Source organism: Notechis scutatus, chromosome 7 (assembly GCF_049901735.1).
Source record: "Notechis scutatus isolate UNSWTSFEM ecotype Mainland chromosome 7, rNotScu1.2, whole genome shotgun sequence".
In the NCBI taxonomy this organism is placed as follows: Eukaryota; Metazoa; Chordata; class Lepidosauria; order Squamata; family Elapidae; genus Notechis; species Notechis scutatus.
In genome coordinates this window covers 2658612-2678081 of record NC_142015.1, presented here as the reverse complement: position 1 = coordinate 2678081, position 19470 = coordinate 2658612, and the positions used below count along the sequence as shown (strand labels likewise).

The following is a 19470-nucleotide window of genomic DNA, read 5'->3' as shown; positions in this document are numbered from 1 at the left end:
AGAGAGCAAGGAAGGAAAAATAAGGAAAGAGGAGAAGGAAGAGGAAAGGAGAATGAAGAGGGAAGGAAAAGGAAGGAAGGAAGGAAAGGAAGGAAGGAAGGAAAGAAAGAAAGAAAGAAAGGAAGAAAAGAAGGAAGGAAGGAAGGAAGGAAGGAAGGAAGGAAGGAAGGAAGGAAGGAAGGAAGGAAAGGAAGGAAGGAAAAGGGAGGAAGGAAGGAAAGGAAGGAAGGAAAAGAATGAAGGAAAGAAAGGAAGGAAAGGAAAAAAAAGAAAAAAGGAAGGAAGGAAGGAAGGAAGGAAGGAGGAAGGAGAAGGAAGGAAGGAAGGAAAGGAAGGAAGGAAAGGAAGGAAGGAAGGAAGGAAGGAAGGAAAGGAAAGGAAGGAAAGGAAAGGAAGGAAGGAAGGGAAGGAAGGAAGGAAGGAAGGAAAAAGGAAAGAAAGAAAGAAAGGAAGGAAGGAAGGAAGGAAGGAAGGAAGGAAGGAAGGAAGGAAGGAAGGAAGGAAGGAAGGAAGAAGAAGGAAGGAAGGAAGGGAAGGAAGGAAAGAAAGGAAGGAAGGAAAGGAAGGAAGGAAGGAAAGAAAGAGAAAGAAAGAAAGGAAGGAAGAAAGGAAAGGGAGGAAGGAAGGAAGGAAAGGAAGGAAGGAAAGGAAGGAAGGAAAAGAATGAAGGAAAGAAAGGAAGGAAAGGAAAAGAAAAAGAAAAAAAAGAAAGAAAGGGAAAGGAAAGGAAGGAAGGAAAGGAAGGAAGGAAGGAGGAAGGAAAGGGAGGAAGGAAGGAAGGAAAGGAAGGAAGGAAGGAAGGAAGGAAGGAAGGAAGGAAAGGAAGGAAGGAAGCACTACAGGTGCCCCCGACATGAGTGATGTCGAGCTGGCCATGCCCCATCCTGGCCCCCCAAAGTCCAATACAACCCTGATGTGGCCCGCCATGAAATGGAGCAGCACCCCTGCTTTAGACTGGCTGGGGCACTCCGCTGTCCCGCCAGCCCCCTAGCCGACTTCTGCCACCTGGGCCTTGCTGGAGGAGTCCAGCCTAGCTCCTAATTTCTGCCGTGGCCTTTTGCTGTGGCTGCTCCGTAGGGGCTGGATGTCTCCCTGCCTGTGGATGGTGCCTCCGTGCCCTTCAGGCCTGACCTTCAGCCTTGTTGTCCCGGCTCTTACCTGGGCAGGTCACCGCAGTCTCTGCTTTGTGGCAAGAGAAGCACTTTTGGACCAGGGGAAAAGGAGACGCGTCACAGGTAGCTGAGCTCCAGGTGGGTGGAGGCGGGGGGGAAGGCACAGGGGAGAAGGGAAGAAAGAGAAGAAGGGAGGACAAGGAGAAAAACAGCAGTGGAAGAGGAGGGAAGGAGAGAGGGAGAGGGTGAAGGCAATGGGAATGGGAGAGGAGGGGAGAGGAGGAAGGGAATAGGAAAGGAAAGGAAAGGAGGAGAGGGAGAGGAAGGAAGAAGGGAGGGAAGGGGAGGGAAGAGGAAGAAGAGAATGGGAAAGGAGGGGAGGGAGGAAGGAAAGAAAGAAAAAAGAGGAAGGGAGAGAAAAGGAAGAAGGGAATGGGAAAGGAAAGGAGGGAAAGAAAGGAAAGAAGGGAGGGAAGGGGAAGGGGAGGGAAGAGGAAGAAGGGAATGGGAGAGGAGAGGAAGGAAATGGGAGAGGAGAAGAGGCAAGGCAGAGGAGAGGAGGAAGAGGAGAGGAAGAGGAGGAAGGGAAGGGGAAAGTGAGGGCAGGGGAGAGGAGAGGAGGAAGAGAAGGGGAGAGGAGAACAGGGAAGGGCAGGGGAGGGGAGAGAAGAGGAGTTGGAGGAGGCAGCAACAGGAACAAGCAAAGAAGGGGCTGCTTCTACGATGGAAAGAGATCCAGAAGACTGACAGCCACCCATTAAGCCTCGGAACAATTCACTGAATTTTCTTGCCTCAAATCATTTGCGAACTTTGCTGGGGGGGGGGGGATGACAATATTTTTTGCCTCCCACCCTCCTGTCCCATAGTGTTAAACCTTACAGGATCCTGCAGATCCAGGGACAAGATGGTAGCTAAACAACAGAACGGCGAGACTTTGTGCAAGGGCTGGTGCTCACAACAGAGGCCCCCTGTCTGCCCTCACCCCAGTACTCCCCCCACACCCACTAATGATGCAAGGCCTGGCCTCCACTAACACCAAGTTTATGAGATGGTTAAGATCTCCCCAGGGCCTGGGGGATCGGAGAGCAGCTGGTGCCCTGAAGTGGCAGCCTGCCATTGAGGTTAACTCTTTGCTTTGCAGCAGCCACCGATGGCTGGCTGGATGCCAAAGCTCCGTTCTGAAGCTGAGAATCTAGAGCAGGGATCCCCAAATTTGGCCACTTTAAGACTTGTGGACTTCAACTCCCAGAATCCCAAACTTGGCCACTTTTAAGACTTGTGGCCTTCAACTCCCAGAATCCCAAACTTGGCCACTTTTAAGACTTTTAAGACCCTCTTTATCCTGTTTTCCCAGCTGCAGCAAATGAAGGGAATCAGGGCCTTTTTCTCCCCCGTACTCCCACATTGCTCCCTTATCCGTTCCTCCCTGCGTGCCCTAGGATGAAGAGGGGGTGGGCCTGGGTCTTCCTCTGAATGCCCGGCCAGCCTGTGCCCTTTCCTAGCCACCGGAGCCACACTGTTCCACCTCTCCCTTGGAATCAGATTCCAACAGGAGCATGAGAGGCGGGGGTTGGACTAGACGACCTACAAGGTCCCGCCCGACTCTGATTATCTGTTATCTGTTCTTAATTCCCCACTTAGCAGTTCTACGCTGCAAACCCTGACAAGCGAGAGAGGAGAGGGAGATTTTCGGAGCGTGCCGTTCAAGCAGTCATCCGGAATGCGGCCATTCAGGTTACGGTTAAGCCACCTTTTGAGACGATGCCAAGCTACTTTGTGCAAAAGGCTGAGCTGAACTTTTAATTCCGGATTAGGTGTCCTGCAGTAAGTCAAAACTATCTTACTGCTTACTGACACGTCCCCTCGATTCCTTATGGTAAGCTAAAAAGTATTATCGTTTGTAGAGGTAGTCCTTGACTTACAGCCATTTCTTTAGTCACTGTTTGAAGTGACCAGGGCACTGAAAAAATGAGACTTAGGACCATCTGTGGAGATTCTCCATCCTCCAGGTCCTGGTTGTCTCAAAGGTGTTTTTTTTTTTTTCAAGAGGCAACTGGACTTACTTGGTTTTTCTTCGAAGACGCTTCGCTTCTCCTCCAAGAAGCTTCTTCAGCTCTTGAAGAAAAAACAACAACCAGGAAATCCAGTTACCTCCCGAAAAAGCACCTTTGGGGCAACCACGATCTGGAGGACTGAGAATCTCTACAGACTTTTGGTCATACAATTTGGGATGAACAACCTTGGAATAGTGTGGGAGAAGGAACGGATTTCCAAAGGAAGAAAAAATTGCAGACTACAGGAACCAGGAGCATCACTCAGGTGACCCTGAGAACACAGATAAACCTCCAAGTGGACTCAACCACCCTCTAAAAGGATGCAAATGACCAGGAATTTGAATCCTTTCATTCCCCACCATCCAGTCAGAGTTGAAGAAGCTTCTTGGATGAGAAGCGAAACATCTTCAAAAGAAAAACCAGAAAGTCCAGTTGCCTCTTGAAAAAAAAAAGCACCTTTGGGGTGACTTATGACTCTTTTTCTCCCGACCATTTTAGTCTTAAAAGTGGCCAAGTTTGGGATTCTGGGAGTTGAAGTCCACAAGTCTTAAAGTGGCCAAGTTTGGGATTCTGGGAGTGGAAGTCCACAAGTCTTAAAGTGGCCAAGTTTGGGATTCTGGGAGTGGAAGCCCACAAGTCTTAAAGTGGCCAAGTTTGGGATTCTGGGAGTGGAAGTCCACAAGTCTTAAAGTGGCCAAGTTTGGGATTCTGGGAGTGGAAGCCCACAAGTCTTAAAGCCTGCTATTTATCAGATTAATTTCATGGCTCATGTCATCTCCTTTTGTGACCTTCTGACAACCAAAGTCAATGGGTAAGTCAGGTTCACTTGACAGCTGTGCTACTAACTTAACTTTCACAATAATGCACTTAACAACGGTGGCAAAAAATGTAGTAAGATGGGACAAAACTCACCTGAACAAATGTCTCGCTTAAGAACTGAAATTTTGAGCTCAATTGTGGTCATAAGTCAAGGGCAACCTATATATTATTGGTACCCACTTTTTTTTTAAATTATAACTCAGGTATATGTAGTGCTTTCTGCTCTAATAAAAATGAGTTGGTGGTGGTGATGTTAATCTTTTCTCTTTCTGACCAAGGACCGCCTCGAATGGTGTAGAAATCTGCTTGCCTTTGGCATCGACAGTTTGGAAAATAGTCAAGGCAGTCCTTGGGATTGGAGGAAGGAAGGGCTGGACGTGGGCTGGCAAGAAAACGAAGAAATTTCAGGCTGGGCTAGTTTTCTGCCAGTCCAAGAATGGGTGGGGAGGAACTCCACCTGAGGAAAAAAAAAAAACTCTTGTTAAGCCATGTTCCCCAAGAATATTATACTTTAAAGAGCCAGCCTGCCCATTCATGTTTAAGATGGCAAAGGCTACAACCCTCTACAAATCAGTTCTGTTTTGATTGTGTTCCAGGCATCCAGAATTCTCTGGTTTTGAAATTCCTGTGCTCCTGTTACTTGATTTTGTGTGCTGAGCTGTGATATTTTACCAGCTAAAACAGGCAAAGTTTAGAGCTTTAGGTTTAATTCTTGAATGTTCCTTTGGACTGATACATAGGCACAAATAAATCATGCTTAAATATATATTTTTATTCTGTAGTATAACGAGACAAATAAAAAAGTAAATAATACCAATGCGAATAACAGAATTGGAAGGGACCTTGGAGATCTTCTAGTCCAGCCCCTATATCATTCCAGACAAGTGGCTGTCCAGTCTCTTCTTAAAAGCTTCCACTGATGGAGCAGCCACGACCTCTGGAGACTGTTCCATTGGTTAATTGTCCTCACTGTCAAGAAATTTCTCAATTCTAGGTTGCTTCTCTCCTTGATTAGTTTTCATCCATGGTTTCTTATCTTGGTTTCTGGTGCTTTGGAGAATAGCTTGACTCCCTCTTCTTTGGGGCAGCCCCTCAAACATCAGAAGAGTGCTATCATGTGACCCCTAGTCCTTCTTTTCATTAGACTAGACGTATCCAATTCCTGCAACTATTCATATGTTTTACCCTCCAGTCCCCTAATCATCTTCGTTGCCGTTCTCTGCACTCTTTCCAAAGTCCCAGCATCTTTTTTTATATCATGGTGGATGCAGGATTCCAAGTAGGGTCTTATCAAGGCTTTATAAGGTGGTTCTAACACTTCGTGTGATCTTGATTTGATTTCTCTGCTGGTATGAGAATGATAATTACAAATGAGACTAAAATGAACTAAAAGTTCCAAAATAAAAATGAATTTCGTATAGTAATATAAAACATGCAACCAGTTCAGTCTTTTGAAATATTTTTTTAAAGCTGGACCATCTAGAAATATCTTCTCCATCTTATTATTATTTTTTTGCATAATAAAACATATCTAACAAACATGCTTTAACCGTTTTTTCTCAGCTGCGTGGAATGATTCTCTTCGCTTGAACCCCAGGTTCTTCACGAAGGATCAAGTGCCATTTTTTTTCTGCAACATTAGCAGCAATTATGTAATATAAATATAATAAAAAGAGGGGGGGGGGTCTTTGAAATCCTGACCACCACAGGATGGCAGCAAACAGTCATGTGCAAGGATCCTCCAGATTTCTGCAGTGGGGAGTTTATAATTCTTTATAAATAGATTGTTGATATCGAAGAACATCTCTAGCTAGTTTCCTTGCCTTTTTTGCTCCAAAATCTTTATATTGATGCTGGGGCTACCTGTTGCTGCCCATATCTTGCCACTCTGGGATTGCATTCTTAATGAAATGTAATAGAATAAAATAGAATAAGAGATAGGTTAAGATAGAATGGAATGGAATAGGGATAAAAGAGAAGAAGAGAAGAGAGAAATAGAAGATAAGAGAATATAGAATAGGGAATGAGAATAGAATAGAATATAGAATAGAATAAAATAGAATAGAATAAATAGAATAGAATATAACGGAATGTAGAATAGAATAAGAATAAAAGAATAAAAATGGAATAGAATAAAAAATAGAAGAATAAAACAGAATAGAATAGAATAAATATAGAATATAGAATAGTATAGTATAGAATATAATGCAGAATATTAAAGGAGAAGACAATATAAAATAGAATAGAATAGAATAGAATAGAATAGAATAGAATAGAATTCTTTTATTGGCCAAGTGTGTTTGGACACACAAAGAATTTGTCTTGGTGCAAATGCTCTCAGTATACATAAAAGAAAAGATACATTCGTCAAGAGTCAAGAATCATCAGGTGCAACACTTAATGATAGTTATAGGGTACAATAAGAATAGAATAGAATAGGAATTAGAATAGAATAGAATAAATGTTGGACGAAGAATAGAATAGAATAGAATAGAATAGAATAGAATAGAATAGAAATAGAATAGGAATTCTTTATTGGCCAAGTGTGATTGGACACACAAGGAATTTGTCTTCGGTTTATAAGCTCTCAGTGTACCTAAAATCTATAAGTGATAAATCATGATCGTAGTCTTAGTGATAGTCTCACTCCGAAGTAAACGCGCAAGGAGCGATCCAGAGCCTCCCGATCCTTCAAACCGGCTCGCAGAACCGCCGCTCAGCAAAGCTTGCGCGGATTTCCAACCCGGGCTCCGCGCCTGCGCAGAGCCGTGCGCTCGCCCCCGTCCCTCTCCCCAAACCGCGCGCGCGCGCGCGCACACACACATATACACACACACAGATAGATCGTGGCTGCTCCCTCAACCTGCCGCCCCTCCCTCCTCCTCCCAGTTCCGTGCCGCTCTTTCCTCTCTCTCTCTCTCTCTCTCGGAGAAGAGGCTGTTCCCACCCCTCCCCCGCGGCCGGCTCCTCCCCTCGCGGGGCTGTTCCGCTGCCAAGGGCCTCTCCGCCCTCCGCAGCGCTACGGACCCAAGATGGCCGCCGTGTCAGTTTGGGTCTTCGTTGCCGTCTGGCCTGAGGCGCCCGGGCTCCGCCTCTCGTAGGCCCCGGTAAGGCTCGGGCGCCGCCGCGGGGTCCCGCACGGCCCTCGGCGGGGACGAAGAGGCGGAGGGTGCCCTCTCCGGCGGGGAGGCAGGGAGGGAGGCAGGGTGGGGGTTGGGGAAAAGGGAAAGGTGGCGGAGCGTCGGCGGCGCGTCGCCTCAGCGCCGGCGGGCGAGAGAGCGAGAGAAAGGGCCCTGCGCGGGCGGGCTTCTGGCGTTAGGCCCCGCGGCCTGCTCCGGCGCTCGCGCTTCACGCCGGGCCTCTCCCCCGCCCGCTCCTCCCCGCGGCAGGTGCAAGCAGGCCGCCTTTCGCCGAGAAGCGAGCGACCCGCGCGGGCCTCGCGCCTCACGCCGAGCCGCCGTCCTCCGGGCGCCTGGCAGGCCGGAGCGGGGTTAGGCCTCTCTCTCTCTCTCTCTCTCCTCAGCCGGGGGCGGGGGCTCGCTCGGGCCGCCTTTTCCCGTGGCAAAAACCCCTCCTCTCCCTGGAGGACGCGGGGAGACTCGGCCGCCGGAGCGGGCTGCTTCGTTCCTCCGGGCCGCGGCCCTCCGGCCTCCCTGCGTGGCCACCGCTTCCTTCCACAACCAGGGCCTCTCCGGCAAGCCCGAATCCCCCCCGGAAAGGCTTTTCCCCTTCTTGTGCCGTCCCCTCCGCGGAGACGATATGCGCCCGCTTGGTTGAAGACGGGAGGCCGGCCTCCGTCCCGTCCAGCCCCGCCGCGGGGAAGCCGCTCCCGGCCGCCGCCGGCCGTCAAGAGCGGATGGAAAGTTTCCCAGGGAAAGTTACTTTCCCACAGAGAGGCTGCTGATAGTCTCTCCCCCTCCGCAGAGGAGGAGGCGAACCCAACGTTGGAGTTGTTGGCCAGCGACGATCCCCAATTTTGCTCTTCTCTTTGCCTCTTTTTTTCCACCACCCCCTTTGTGTGTGTGTGTGTGTGTTTTGTTGCTTTTATTAAAATCCGGGAGTTGAGAAAGTTTGCCGGCTGAGTTGCCTCCCCTCCCCTCCCCAATTGATTTGCGTCTATTTAAAAGAATATAACCCTCATTATCTGAAATACATCGGCTGTGCAATGTTGGCTGTTGCAAACACAACTCTCAGGGGTTTTTTGGGGGGGTGGTTTTTTTCTTCTTCTTTCTTTGATTTCTCCCCATTTGGGGTTTGCCTCCCTGGTGTAAATCTGGAGCTTGATAAAGGGCATCTATGTGGCTGCCAAAAGTTCAGAGTTGGTTGGGGTAAAAAAAAAAAAAAGAAGAAAAGAAAGGATTGATCATTGCTGTTTTAAGATAACCGGTTCTGAAATGCTTTCAGTTTCAGTTGTGGAACAAGTAAAAGTGTTCTTGGGAGGCAATTGGGGAGGGGGGTTTATAAACAGGGCTGTTTTATGATAACAAATCCTACAATATCTTCACAGATTGTGTTAAGTTACTTAATCTATGTTTTCCCCCTTCTCCTCTGCTTTTCTTGCAGGTGCACGGTTTGCCTGTCAAATTGGGAATTACCAAGCAGTGGAATGAAATGTATTGATATCTTTTTACTTGTGTGGATACGTGTTTTTTTTTTCATCTGGGTTGGGGTTTTTTGGAGTGGGGGAGGCTATTGGAAAACCGTGAATCAGAAGTAGGAAATACTGATGTTTGTAAAAAACAAGAGCAATTTGGGGCCAAAAACGCATATGCTATGATTAACTGGTCCTCTTTCTCCGATCTTCTGTTTTCCCATTGTGTGAAACTCCTTCAGCATAGGGATAAGGGATAACGACTCTATGGATATAAAGAATTTTTCACCATGGTAAAACTCGCTAACCCGCTGTACACGGAGTGGATTTTGGAGGCAATTAAAAAGGTCAAGAAGCAAAAACAGCGGCCATCCGAAGAGAGGATATGCAATGCCGTCTCTTCATCCCACGGTTTGGATCGCAAAACTGTCCTGGAACAGTTGGAACTGAGCGTTAAAGATGGGACTATTTTAAAAGTTTCTAATAAAGGACTTAATTCCTACAAGGATCCAGATAACCCTGGGCGAATAGCACTTCCTAAACCACGGAACCATGGAAAGTTGGATGGTAAACCAAATGTGGACTGGAACAAACTGATCAAGAGGGCAATTGAGGGCTTGGCAGAGTCTTCTGGGTCATCTTTGAAGAACATTGAGCGTTACTTGAAAGGGCAGAAGGATGTCTCAGCTTTGTTTGCCAGTGGTGCCCCTTCTACCTTTCATCAGCAGCTGCGGTTGGCCATTAAGCGTGCTGTTGGCCATGGGCGACTCCTTAAAGATGGACCTTTGTATCAGCTCAACACGAAAGCAGCCACACACGCAGATGGGAAAGAGAGTTGTGAGTCTCTTTCTTGTCTTCCTCCGGTTTCACTGCTTCCACACGAAAAAGATAAGGTAAGATGGGGATGCTTGCTGAATCTTTGGCTAGTAGTAATGAAGGATATCCAGGCCTGCCTTGAGGTGTGGAATTGTAGAAGTGTAACTAGCCAAGCCGTGTGCTGGAATTTTCCACTTCCGTTCTTGGCTCAGAAACTGACTTTCTATCAAGACCTTTTTTCTTTATCAGGTGGTGCCATTCCGCAGCGTCAAGATTGCATATGCATTCTCAAAAGTACTACCTTGCAAGGTTGTTGAGAGGATTTTTGAGAATGCATATGTAAATTATCTGAGGTGACATATAATTAAAAAGCAGCCTGGACATCTGATTCATATATTTAAATTGTAAATTTAGAATGTTGTTAAAAAAGAGCCCCAGGATAATCATGTTTGAAGGATGGCACAAATCCTAAATTTATATAGTGCATAATTGTCACTGGTACAGGTTGTTTCATGGGAGAGTAAAATTTGTCAGTGGAAATATTTTGTCATTATCTTATGAAGTATATTCAGATGTCCAGATCCACTCAAAAATAGGAATGGATTTAATATGGCTAGACACACATTTAATTTTCAAAATAATGGTACCAATTTGTAACCCCAAACTTGAGACCCTTGGGTGGTAACCCCTGACTGGTTTTAAATGAGCTTTGTAATTAAGTAGGGCTCATTCTGGCAGTACTTGGATTAGAGATCACCAAGAATTTGTGGGCTATAGATTAGATTGGGAAATCAAGATGGTAATTGCAAATCATGTTGATATTGTTGCCAAGAATATTTGATGTTTGTATCTGTATCAAAAAATAAAGCTTGACTCATTGGTATTTGTGTGTATTTAAAAGAATATAACAATCATATCTGTTATAAAAATATATTTGGTGTTTGCAGTTCTTTCCTGCAACAGAACTCTTACCTGAACTCTTACCTTGTCTAGAGTAGTATAGTCTCCTGCTTGAGCAGGGGGTTGGACTAAAAGACCTCCAAGGTCCCTTTCCCAACTCTGTTATTCTGAAACTGCATTTATAATTTTAGGTTAGTCCCTGTTTACCAGCAGAATTAAAGATGTGGATTTATTTTCTAACTACGGTGCTTGTTTAACAGTATGATAAACATACTTTGCTCTGTTTTTCTTCCCTTAGTCTTCATTGATCCCCTGTCAGTGTTATTCAGCACTTATCATGGTGGTAATAAGTATAAGGCTGTGCATGGCTTCAGAGACAGATCCTAAAAGGTACTTTGGAGCATCAATATTGCACCTGCCTGTAAGTCATAATCAGACATGGTTTTTCTTGGGATCACACCGCAATTGCATAGGGTGATCCTGGGAAAGGATGCAGTTGATTTAAAGAGTGCTATTACCTACATTAACAGTGGCATCCAGCTGGAGTATTTCAGATCCAAAGCACTGCACAGTCCTAGTGATGTTAGTTGGATTCCTTTCACTAGTCCTAAAGTACAGTTGCTTTCAGAAGGAGGAGGAGGAGGAGAAAATTGGGAGTATGATACAGCAACAAGAGAAGAAAGTTTGAGTGTCGTATTTGCTTGGTGATCCTATAATTCCAATAGAAGTGGTGTAATCGTCTGCAACAGTTAAGATTGACAGTGAAGCGTCCACAGAAGGAAGTTGGAAAGCTACTCACATTTTTTTCTAAGCCCAAGCTTGTCGGATGACAAATAGTTGGCTCCTAAACTCAGCTCACCTTTGCATTGAGTAAGAACAGTATTGGGCAACCTGTTGGGCAGCAATGTGACCATTTAGAGTCTTGCTAGCCAAGGAGGCAGCTTGTGGCAGAGAATTTAGCAAGCTGGGGCTTCAGTCTCTTATATCACTTACATGCAGGACGCTGCCATTCTAATGTCTCCTTGATTTTTAAAGTGCTGTTGATCTCCAAATGATTATTTCTGTATACAGTATGTTGATTATGTTGACAGCTTTAAAGTTTTGAGTCTTGATAGATAAGAATGAAGTGAATGAATCACCAATGTAATGTCTAATAGAATGATATGTATGCAAATATTACTGTCTAACCCTGTTTACAATTTGGGGGGGGGGGGTATTTATTTATTAGATTTATATTCTGCCTTTCTCAAGTTTTATCTGCCTGTCTCCTTGCTAGAAGTAGGCAGTGTTGCTTTAGTGTCTATCCTAACTGTTGTTACGTTTACTGTCTTGTTTAAATGGAGAAGTTCTATATTTCTGGAAACCTACAATTTTTTTTAAGGGGAACTATGTTTTATATATTATAGCTTACTTAGTTTTATCTCCTGTGTTAGTCGTGTGAGATAGATTGATCTGAGAAAAGTAACCCTATGATTAACGTTAGGAGAATTTTGAATCTAGCTACTTAAAACACTTAAACTGCCACACTGTTTTTCTTCTCTGCTGGTTAATTTGCTGCCCTGTGGCAATTAATCCCAAATATTACTAAGGTATGATTAAAGAAAAGTATTAAGGAAGCATGTGGATTTCACTGAACAATTCACCTTGTATTGTGGAAAGGTGTTTTGTACTTTGATGCCTCCATCATTCTTTTACATGTTGACACAGTGCCTTTATTCTGTGGCATATTTAACGACTAATTCTGCATATTTGTCTTGATGTCTATACTATTGACACAATCAAGGTCTACATAATGATGTAGGATTGTAAAATCCCAAAATAATTTCAGTGTCCACTTTTTAGGTGTGCATCTATCCACTGTGGCAGCAGCCCTGTTTTTTTTCTAAAACTCTCTTCTCTCTTTTATTTCAATTCCTAGATAAAGGATATTTATCGTATTATGTTGACAATCTGAAATTATCTTACAGGAAAGTTTATAAAGTTTGTCCCAGTGATTTATCTCTTAAGAAGGCCTATTTAAGATTTGGCATTATGATGCTTGCTGTTTTTTATTTATTTAGATCACAGTTTAATATTAACCTGTGATGTGGTTTGTTTTGGTTTAGTGTGTTGTATGACCATAATCACATTGTTTTGTAAACTATGGTTCATGACTTGCTATATTGTACTGCATTGCACGGATCCTACCATTAGGACTTATTCAGCAAATTATTCTTAAAACTATTTCTCAGGCAATATGTGATTCCAGTCTATAGACTATAGGAATTGTTAGCCAGTGCAATCATTAGTTTATATTTCTTTGTTGATTAGAATATAGAGATTTTTCTTTCTGTTATGGCTATCCGGGAAACAAGGGAACGAGTGGAAGAATCTCTCCTCCCCTCCACCAGACCTGTCACTCATCATCATGGAGTTCTTATTTGCTTGTGGGCTACCAGACAAGCAGTTAGAAACAAACCTAGTGTAAACAGATGCTGAGTTCCAAATCCACATCCAAAACAATTGGCCCTTTATTGAATTCTTTCAAGAAGGCAGCGCTCTCTATACCTCTTAGAAAACATTTGTTTAGTTTACTTCACTTTATTGTCATTGCACCCTGTACAACGAAATTAAATACCATATTGAATATTTTTGCACGCTTCTTGCTAGTGTGTAAGCAGCACCGGCACTTAATTTATTATCTGTCAGTTTAATTTACCAATTGTAAGCATCTTGAATATGATGTTATCAATGGAGCATGCTTGTTTTATAAAGTCTAATATAATGGAATAGTCTGAAATCCATATATTTTTATTAACATTGTTTTTAGAAGTCCAGGAAGAGTCTCTTGGTAATATTTTCTTAAAGTCCAGGCCCTTAAACCGTGAGACATAGCAATGGTCTTTGAACTACGGAGCTACCTAGCTAATAGATTTCATTTCCTGTAATAGTTTTGCTGATGTGTTTTATAAGGTCTAACAAAGTTTACATATTATAAATTGCAGAAATACTACTGTTTTGTAAGCTTGCTTACTAAGTACTGTAAAATTTGCAAGTGGTGTGCGCAGAACTATTTTGCGTATGTTGGCTGATTGATCAAGTTCTTTTGTAAAATGATCTTGCCGTTTTTCAGATACAGTTGAATTATCTAAAGTACGACAATCTTGAAGCCTTGTAATAAAATATTTTAAATTATAGCATTCTGAAAGTTCTTGTAGAATAAAAGTTTCCTTATTTTAAAGAGTGATATATGATTCCTTGGGGAAAATCATTTGAGAAACAGTGTGCTCTCAGATATTTTGTGCCTGGTACTCCTTTGGTTTGTTTCTGTTGGAAGTTGTGGTCCATAACAGCTGGAGGGACCGATGCTAGGAAAGTCTAGCAGCTGTATATCCTTACGTTTTGGAAAACCTCTAGAATTGTTGCTCCTAATTCTCAAAGTAAACGTTTTCTTTGGCCCCCAATGCTTCAAAAGAAACACCATTTAGTAAATTATGGAGAATGCATGTTTATATTGGCTAACAGCTCCATTCGTTGCATGGGAGCCAATGTATTGTGCCAAGACATAAAGACAACTCTTTGTGATTCAAAATTTAATTGACCTGAAACAGTGGTTAGATGATATTGCTGTGTTTGGATCATTGTATTTCGGTTTAATAACCTCAACTAAATATAAGAATGCCTTCACTCTTTCCATGAACTGGCAAACAAACCAGGAAGTCTTCCATTCCTTGTCCAAGACGAATTAATAAATTATGACTTGCCAGGCAGGACATTAATGCTTCCCCCAGCTTTTAACTGTAATTAAATTCCAATTTAAGAAGTAGAAAATCTTCCACGTTTGCTTTCTATGTAATTCGTGCTCACCTTATTTCTTAGCTGTTCATTGAACTGGCTCAACTATTTCCACATGATGTATCGGGACTTCCCCCACATTTGCTAAACCGGGCGGGGGCGTGGACAGCATGTGATACATCCGGCCTGCGGGCTGCGAGTTTGACAGCCCTGTTCTAGACTAATACCCATTAATCTCTAGAGCCTGAAACTGCACTGCCCACAAAACCTGTCTTTGAGATGAAGATGATGATGATGATGATGATAATGACCCAGAGGAGAATGATGTGTATCTACCTACTATGGAATATAGTCTTTTAATATTTCCAGACTTTTTCAAATAAGTCACTTAAGCAAGCTTCTTTTAGATCCCAGCCATGTCCTTAGACCAGAGGTCTCCAAACTTGGCAACTTTAAGACTTGTGGACTTCAACTCCCAGATTTCTCTAGCCAGCTAGGCTGGCTGGCTGGAGAATTCTGGGAGTTGAAGTCCACAAGTCTTAAAGTTGCCAAGTTTGGGGATCCCTGCCTTAGACTATCATAGTTCTGAAGTCAAAAGATTGACAAAGTCTTGTGGGTTCACTGGGCTATCACTAGCAGTTGGTAGAATCATGATTGTCAAAAGAACAAGAAAATAGAAACAACAGTGTTGGTCACTTCTAAGCTGTTCATTTCAGTTTCTATTTGAGCTATTCATAGCCACAACCTCCCTTGAATCAGAAGCTTAGCAGTTTCTCCCCAGGAATTTGAAATTAGTGGATGGGGAAACAGGATCACAAGCAAAAAAGTATTTTTACTGTTCTGTCTCTTGCATTTATATCTCCTCTCTGCTTTTTCTCTAAACAATGTCCAAAGGAAAGTAAAACTAAGTTTACCATTGTGGACTGTCAAGAAACTGGGCAGATGTCTGTTTTGTGGTCGAAGAACTAGGGAAAATTACGTGGGGAAAGATACAGTTTGGTACATGAGAAATCCAGCAATACAGGTAGCCCTCGATTTACAGCAGTTCATTTAGTGATCATTCAACCTTACGACGGCACTGAAAAAAGTGATTTGTGAGCATTATTCACAGTTACGACCTTTGCAAGCATCCCCATAACCATGTGATCAAAATTCAGAGGCTTGGCAACTGGTTCATATTTATGTACGTTTCTGTGTCCCAAGGTCATGCGAAGATCCCCTTTTGCGACCTTCCGACGAGCTAAGTCAACAGGGAAAGCAGATTCCCTTACTAACAGCTGCAGTGATTCACTGAACAAATGTCTCGCTTAACAACTGAAATGTTGGGCTCTATTGTGGTCGTAAGTCAAGGACCACATGCCGGATTTTGTGCACAGCCATTTTAATAGCAAGTAACAGAAGACTTGTAGAATTCATGCATATGAATTGGTGCATTATTTCTAAGGTCTTCAAAAGTGCTGAGTAAACGCTTACTGAGTTTCCTGGTACTCTATTATGTCAGTAATAACAAGTTTTCAGCATCAAATCTTTCTTTCTTTCTTTCTTTGCTCTTCTGACCTGCCATTTCCAAGTGATAGTTTAACTTAATGGAAAGCAGTTTTGATTTATTGAAAAAAGTTGTATCATTCGACAGTATTTGTACTAATGTTGCAAAGTACCCAACATCTCACTAATCTTGTGGAGAGAACAAAAGATACGATAGTGATCCATCTGGAGAAGGACTTGGTAATTTATGTTTTTGGCACTCATGTCCATTTGGTTTCAAATCCTGCTGTGTGTAGCATAATTCTCAATGATTTATTCTTAGAACACAGATATTTGAAACAGTACGGTAATAAAATACATTGATTTTGTAAAACGAATCAAGACAATTTACCATATTTGCTTATCTGAGTTTCTAATGCATACATTTCCTAAACAAAATATAAGATAAAGTTTCATTTGGTGAAACTTTCCAGTGTGGTTTTCTGAGAAAATAGGGTAGTCTACTTCCAGAATATTTTTTCAATGTCTTGATCTCTGCTGGTCTATGATTCTAATAAAGACTGATTTGATTTAATTTCCTAATCTGTAGCCTGGTAGTCTCTCATCTAAGTAAATTCCAGGTCTACCTTGGTTCCATTTTGAGATCACACAAGGTTAGCTAGGCCCTGTTACTTGATACATATGTTACAAATTAGCTGTTACAATTACAATGTTTTTAATAACCACATATGTTATATTTTAAATGAATATGATCTGATTTCTTGTCATGCAGCCCATTTCCGTGATGACATTACAGAATATTTATTGAGTGTGTATCTATGAATTAAGGATTTTTGTTTGGTTTTATTTGTGAATCCCAGCAAAATTGCTTACTTAGTCTTTCACTATGCAAAATTTTCTAGAAGCTTAATTGGGTAAACCAGTGTTTCACCAAAAGATTCTGTGTGTCTGTGTTTTTAACATATTTGTACTCAGCTTTCATTTTAAACCAGATCATTACAAGTTTCTTTTATTGGCTGTCTCTTAAAAATCTGTTTTAATAACCGTTTTTTATCCATTTTAAATGGTAAGATAGCGCAATGTTATTAAAATCTTCTGCTTTATTGGCATTTTTGGATGGGTTGCTTAGAGCTATTTTAAATGAAACATTCTGCCAGAGAAATCTTTAGTCGTAAGAGAGCATAATTCAAATCATTTCTATTCTTACTAATGAGAGTAGTTTGTAATACAGCTGCAGTTCCTTTTGCCAAAAAGGAGAATAGCTAATACTGCTTAGCCCAGGGAAGGAAGTAAACAAGTTATTTATATCTGTACTTTTAATTCTGGGGATTGCCTCTCTGATTTGACAGGAGAGGTCTTCTCAACCTTTGGACATAGTTTCCTCGAGACACAACCTGCAATACAAAATCTGTATTCCTCGTAGCAAGCTCCAGTTGACTCAGTTCTAATTATGTTTGAATAGATATTTATAGACACTAATTCTGGTTTTAGTTTTTGTTGACATAGCGCCTTATCAGTCTCCTAACATTTCTTATGAAAGATTCTAAACTGAAAGGTACTTTTTGTGTGTGTTAAACTAGGTGCAGCAGCCAAAGGAAAAGAAACCTTGCATGCTGAGTAGGCGTAGTCTAAGAATAGAAGCAACTGAAACATTAGATGTTTTACACAGCATTTTGAAAGCATTAGTGAGTTGCTTATTTTCTTACAGGAAAGGCAAATTAGTTGCTGTAAAACAACTATTCTGTGTTTACCTTCCCTGCCTTATTTAGATTACACATTACTTAGATACCAATTGGTAAAATTTAACAGTCCGAAGTAATATTTTTAGTTGTTTGGAATAGATGGCTTAAAGGACTTGTTTTAGTTTTATAATTCACTTGTTTTCCATTTTTGAGGCTGGAAATTTGGGAATTGAGTTATGGAGGTTCTTATGTGTCTTAGATTTCCTATCCGAGGTCATGTAAAACCCATTCCCAATAGTAGTAGTTCTAAGGGTTCAGTGTGCTCCTCGGTATGATTTTATATACATATGTAGAAACATCTGGAGGAAATAATTTTTGGACCTGAGCTCCTGTGAACTGATGGTAATTCTTCCTTTTATTAGATCCAGATGAGGAGCAGTGTTTTTATATTTATGCTTATGATTGGTAGTCATTGGGCCAGTAGATCATGCCTCCCTTTTAAGATAAGCTTCATAGTCTGAAATATACCCAGGTTACGTCGTGAATCCTTATTGAAGATGGTTTGTGCTGTCTTATCGGTTAGCCCTGCTACTGGAAAATAGAGCTAGGCCTTGGGGACATCCAATTTAGATTGGATGAACGAAGCTACCTTTAAAAAGGATTCGGGCAGTTTTGTGGGTTTCAAAGGCTATTTGCTCCTGTGACACCATCAGAGATCATGGTATTGCTTGCTTTGTTGATTGTACGTGTACTTCCTTTAGCTTTAGTATATCAGTTTTGACTTTGAAATAAGCTAAATATGACGACAAAGTGTGGGGGGAGGAATTAACAGGGAAAAAAAATATCTATGTAATACTTGGATAATCACAATTTATCTTTTTCTCCTATTGGTGTGATATTTTGTTTGGATTTTCCTGCTAAAATACATTTTTAAAACTGTAATCTTGTTTCAGAAAGCTTTTGATCCCTGGCTTCTTGTCTGCTTTTTTCGACGGTACATAAAAAAAAAAGACATTGTCCACCTGGTTAGTACAATTTAATCTGGGATTAAAAACAACACAAATAAGCCAGAGGTTTGCAGTGTTCTGTTGGAATTTTAGTATTTTTAAACAAGTAGGACATTAATCTCTAATGGCACGTCTGGAATAAACTTCTGAAAATCTTCAAAAGACAGGTCTCTTGCTCTTTACGTTGCCATATCATTAATATTGCATTTCCTCCCAAGCAAACTTTCGAGGCAATAGTTAACAAGCAGAAAACTGACATACTGCTTGTGGAATAGTTTGCTTTGGATGGAGCCAATATAAAAAAAGAAAAAAATATCTGTGGTTGCCGGAGGAGTGTAGTGAGATGAGAGCAGACCTCACACCCCTCTTTAAGCGGGGTGTGTTCCAACCAGAGCAGGATTAGATGAATTGCTGTATTCCAGCTTGTTTATATCTGACAAGGAGAGTCATGATCTCAACAGATGGCCGCCATCTGTGCGTAACTCTGGAAACCTCAGTGCCAGGAAACTAATCTGAATTTTCTTCCCTGGGTTGGCGAACAGGTGAAACGATTCCTAATAACAAACACAATGCATCGTGTAAACGGTATCCACTCACGCGTTTCCATCACAGCGACAAGAAACAAAGCAACAGGAGGAAGCAGAGCCAGAGTTGGAATTTTAAACAAAGAAACCCGACAGACTATTGGCATTTAGTCAGAAAGGCCACAAAGGACCCCATCTAGGTAAAGACGCAGGAGCTGAGGTCCCCAAAAATGGGCACCGTAGGAAAATGCCTTGTTTGGTTAAGGGAGTCGCTGTAGGAACTGAACTTGGAAATGTTGCAAAGGGAGTCCGATATTAATGGACAAGCCAGCTAGAACACCTTAAACATTTTCCCCCAGTTAAAGCAGTTATTACAATGTTAATGGACTCTGGTGCGGGCATAAGCTCTCTTTAATAGTCTTGAATGCACCCTTTTCATTTGTGCTTATTAAAGCTAACTAAGTAGGGAGGAGTTAATTGGAAGGCGATTCGTTCAATCTGCCAATATGGGGGAGATTGGCTGCTATAACTTTGTCAGCTATTAGCCTCCAGATTTATTTGCTGGGTTATTTAAGAATGAACAGTATATAGAAAAGCTGTTAATTGCCTGTCTTCCTCTCCCAACAGTGAGCCTGTTAGTAATTATATGGACTTATATTATATTATATATAGAAACAAATAGTTATCTGTGGTTCAAACCACTATT

At 42.1% G+C, this 19470-nt stretch overlaps 1 protein-coding gene across 1 annotated transcript in view; it reads left to right on the top strand.

Moving 5' to 3' along the window:
• The first annotated feature begins 6998 nt into the window (after window positions 1-6998).
• The window catches only part of KAT6A (lysine acetyltransferase 6A), a 60420-nt gene continuing 47948 nt past the window's right edge, over window positions 6999-19470 (top strand). Inside the window, exons 1-2 of the mRNA XM_087969900.1 lie at window positions 6999-7092; window positions 8549-9469. Of these exons, the coding sequence (XP_087826026.1) occupies window positions 8867-9469 (603 nt within the window). The 5' untranslated portion in view covers window positions 6999-7092; window positions 8549-8866. The remainder of the gene's footprint in view (window positions 7093-8548; window positions 9470-19470) is intronic.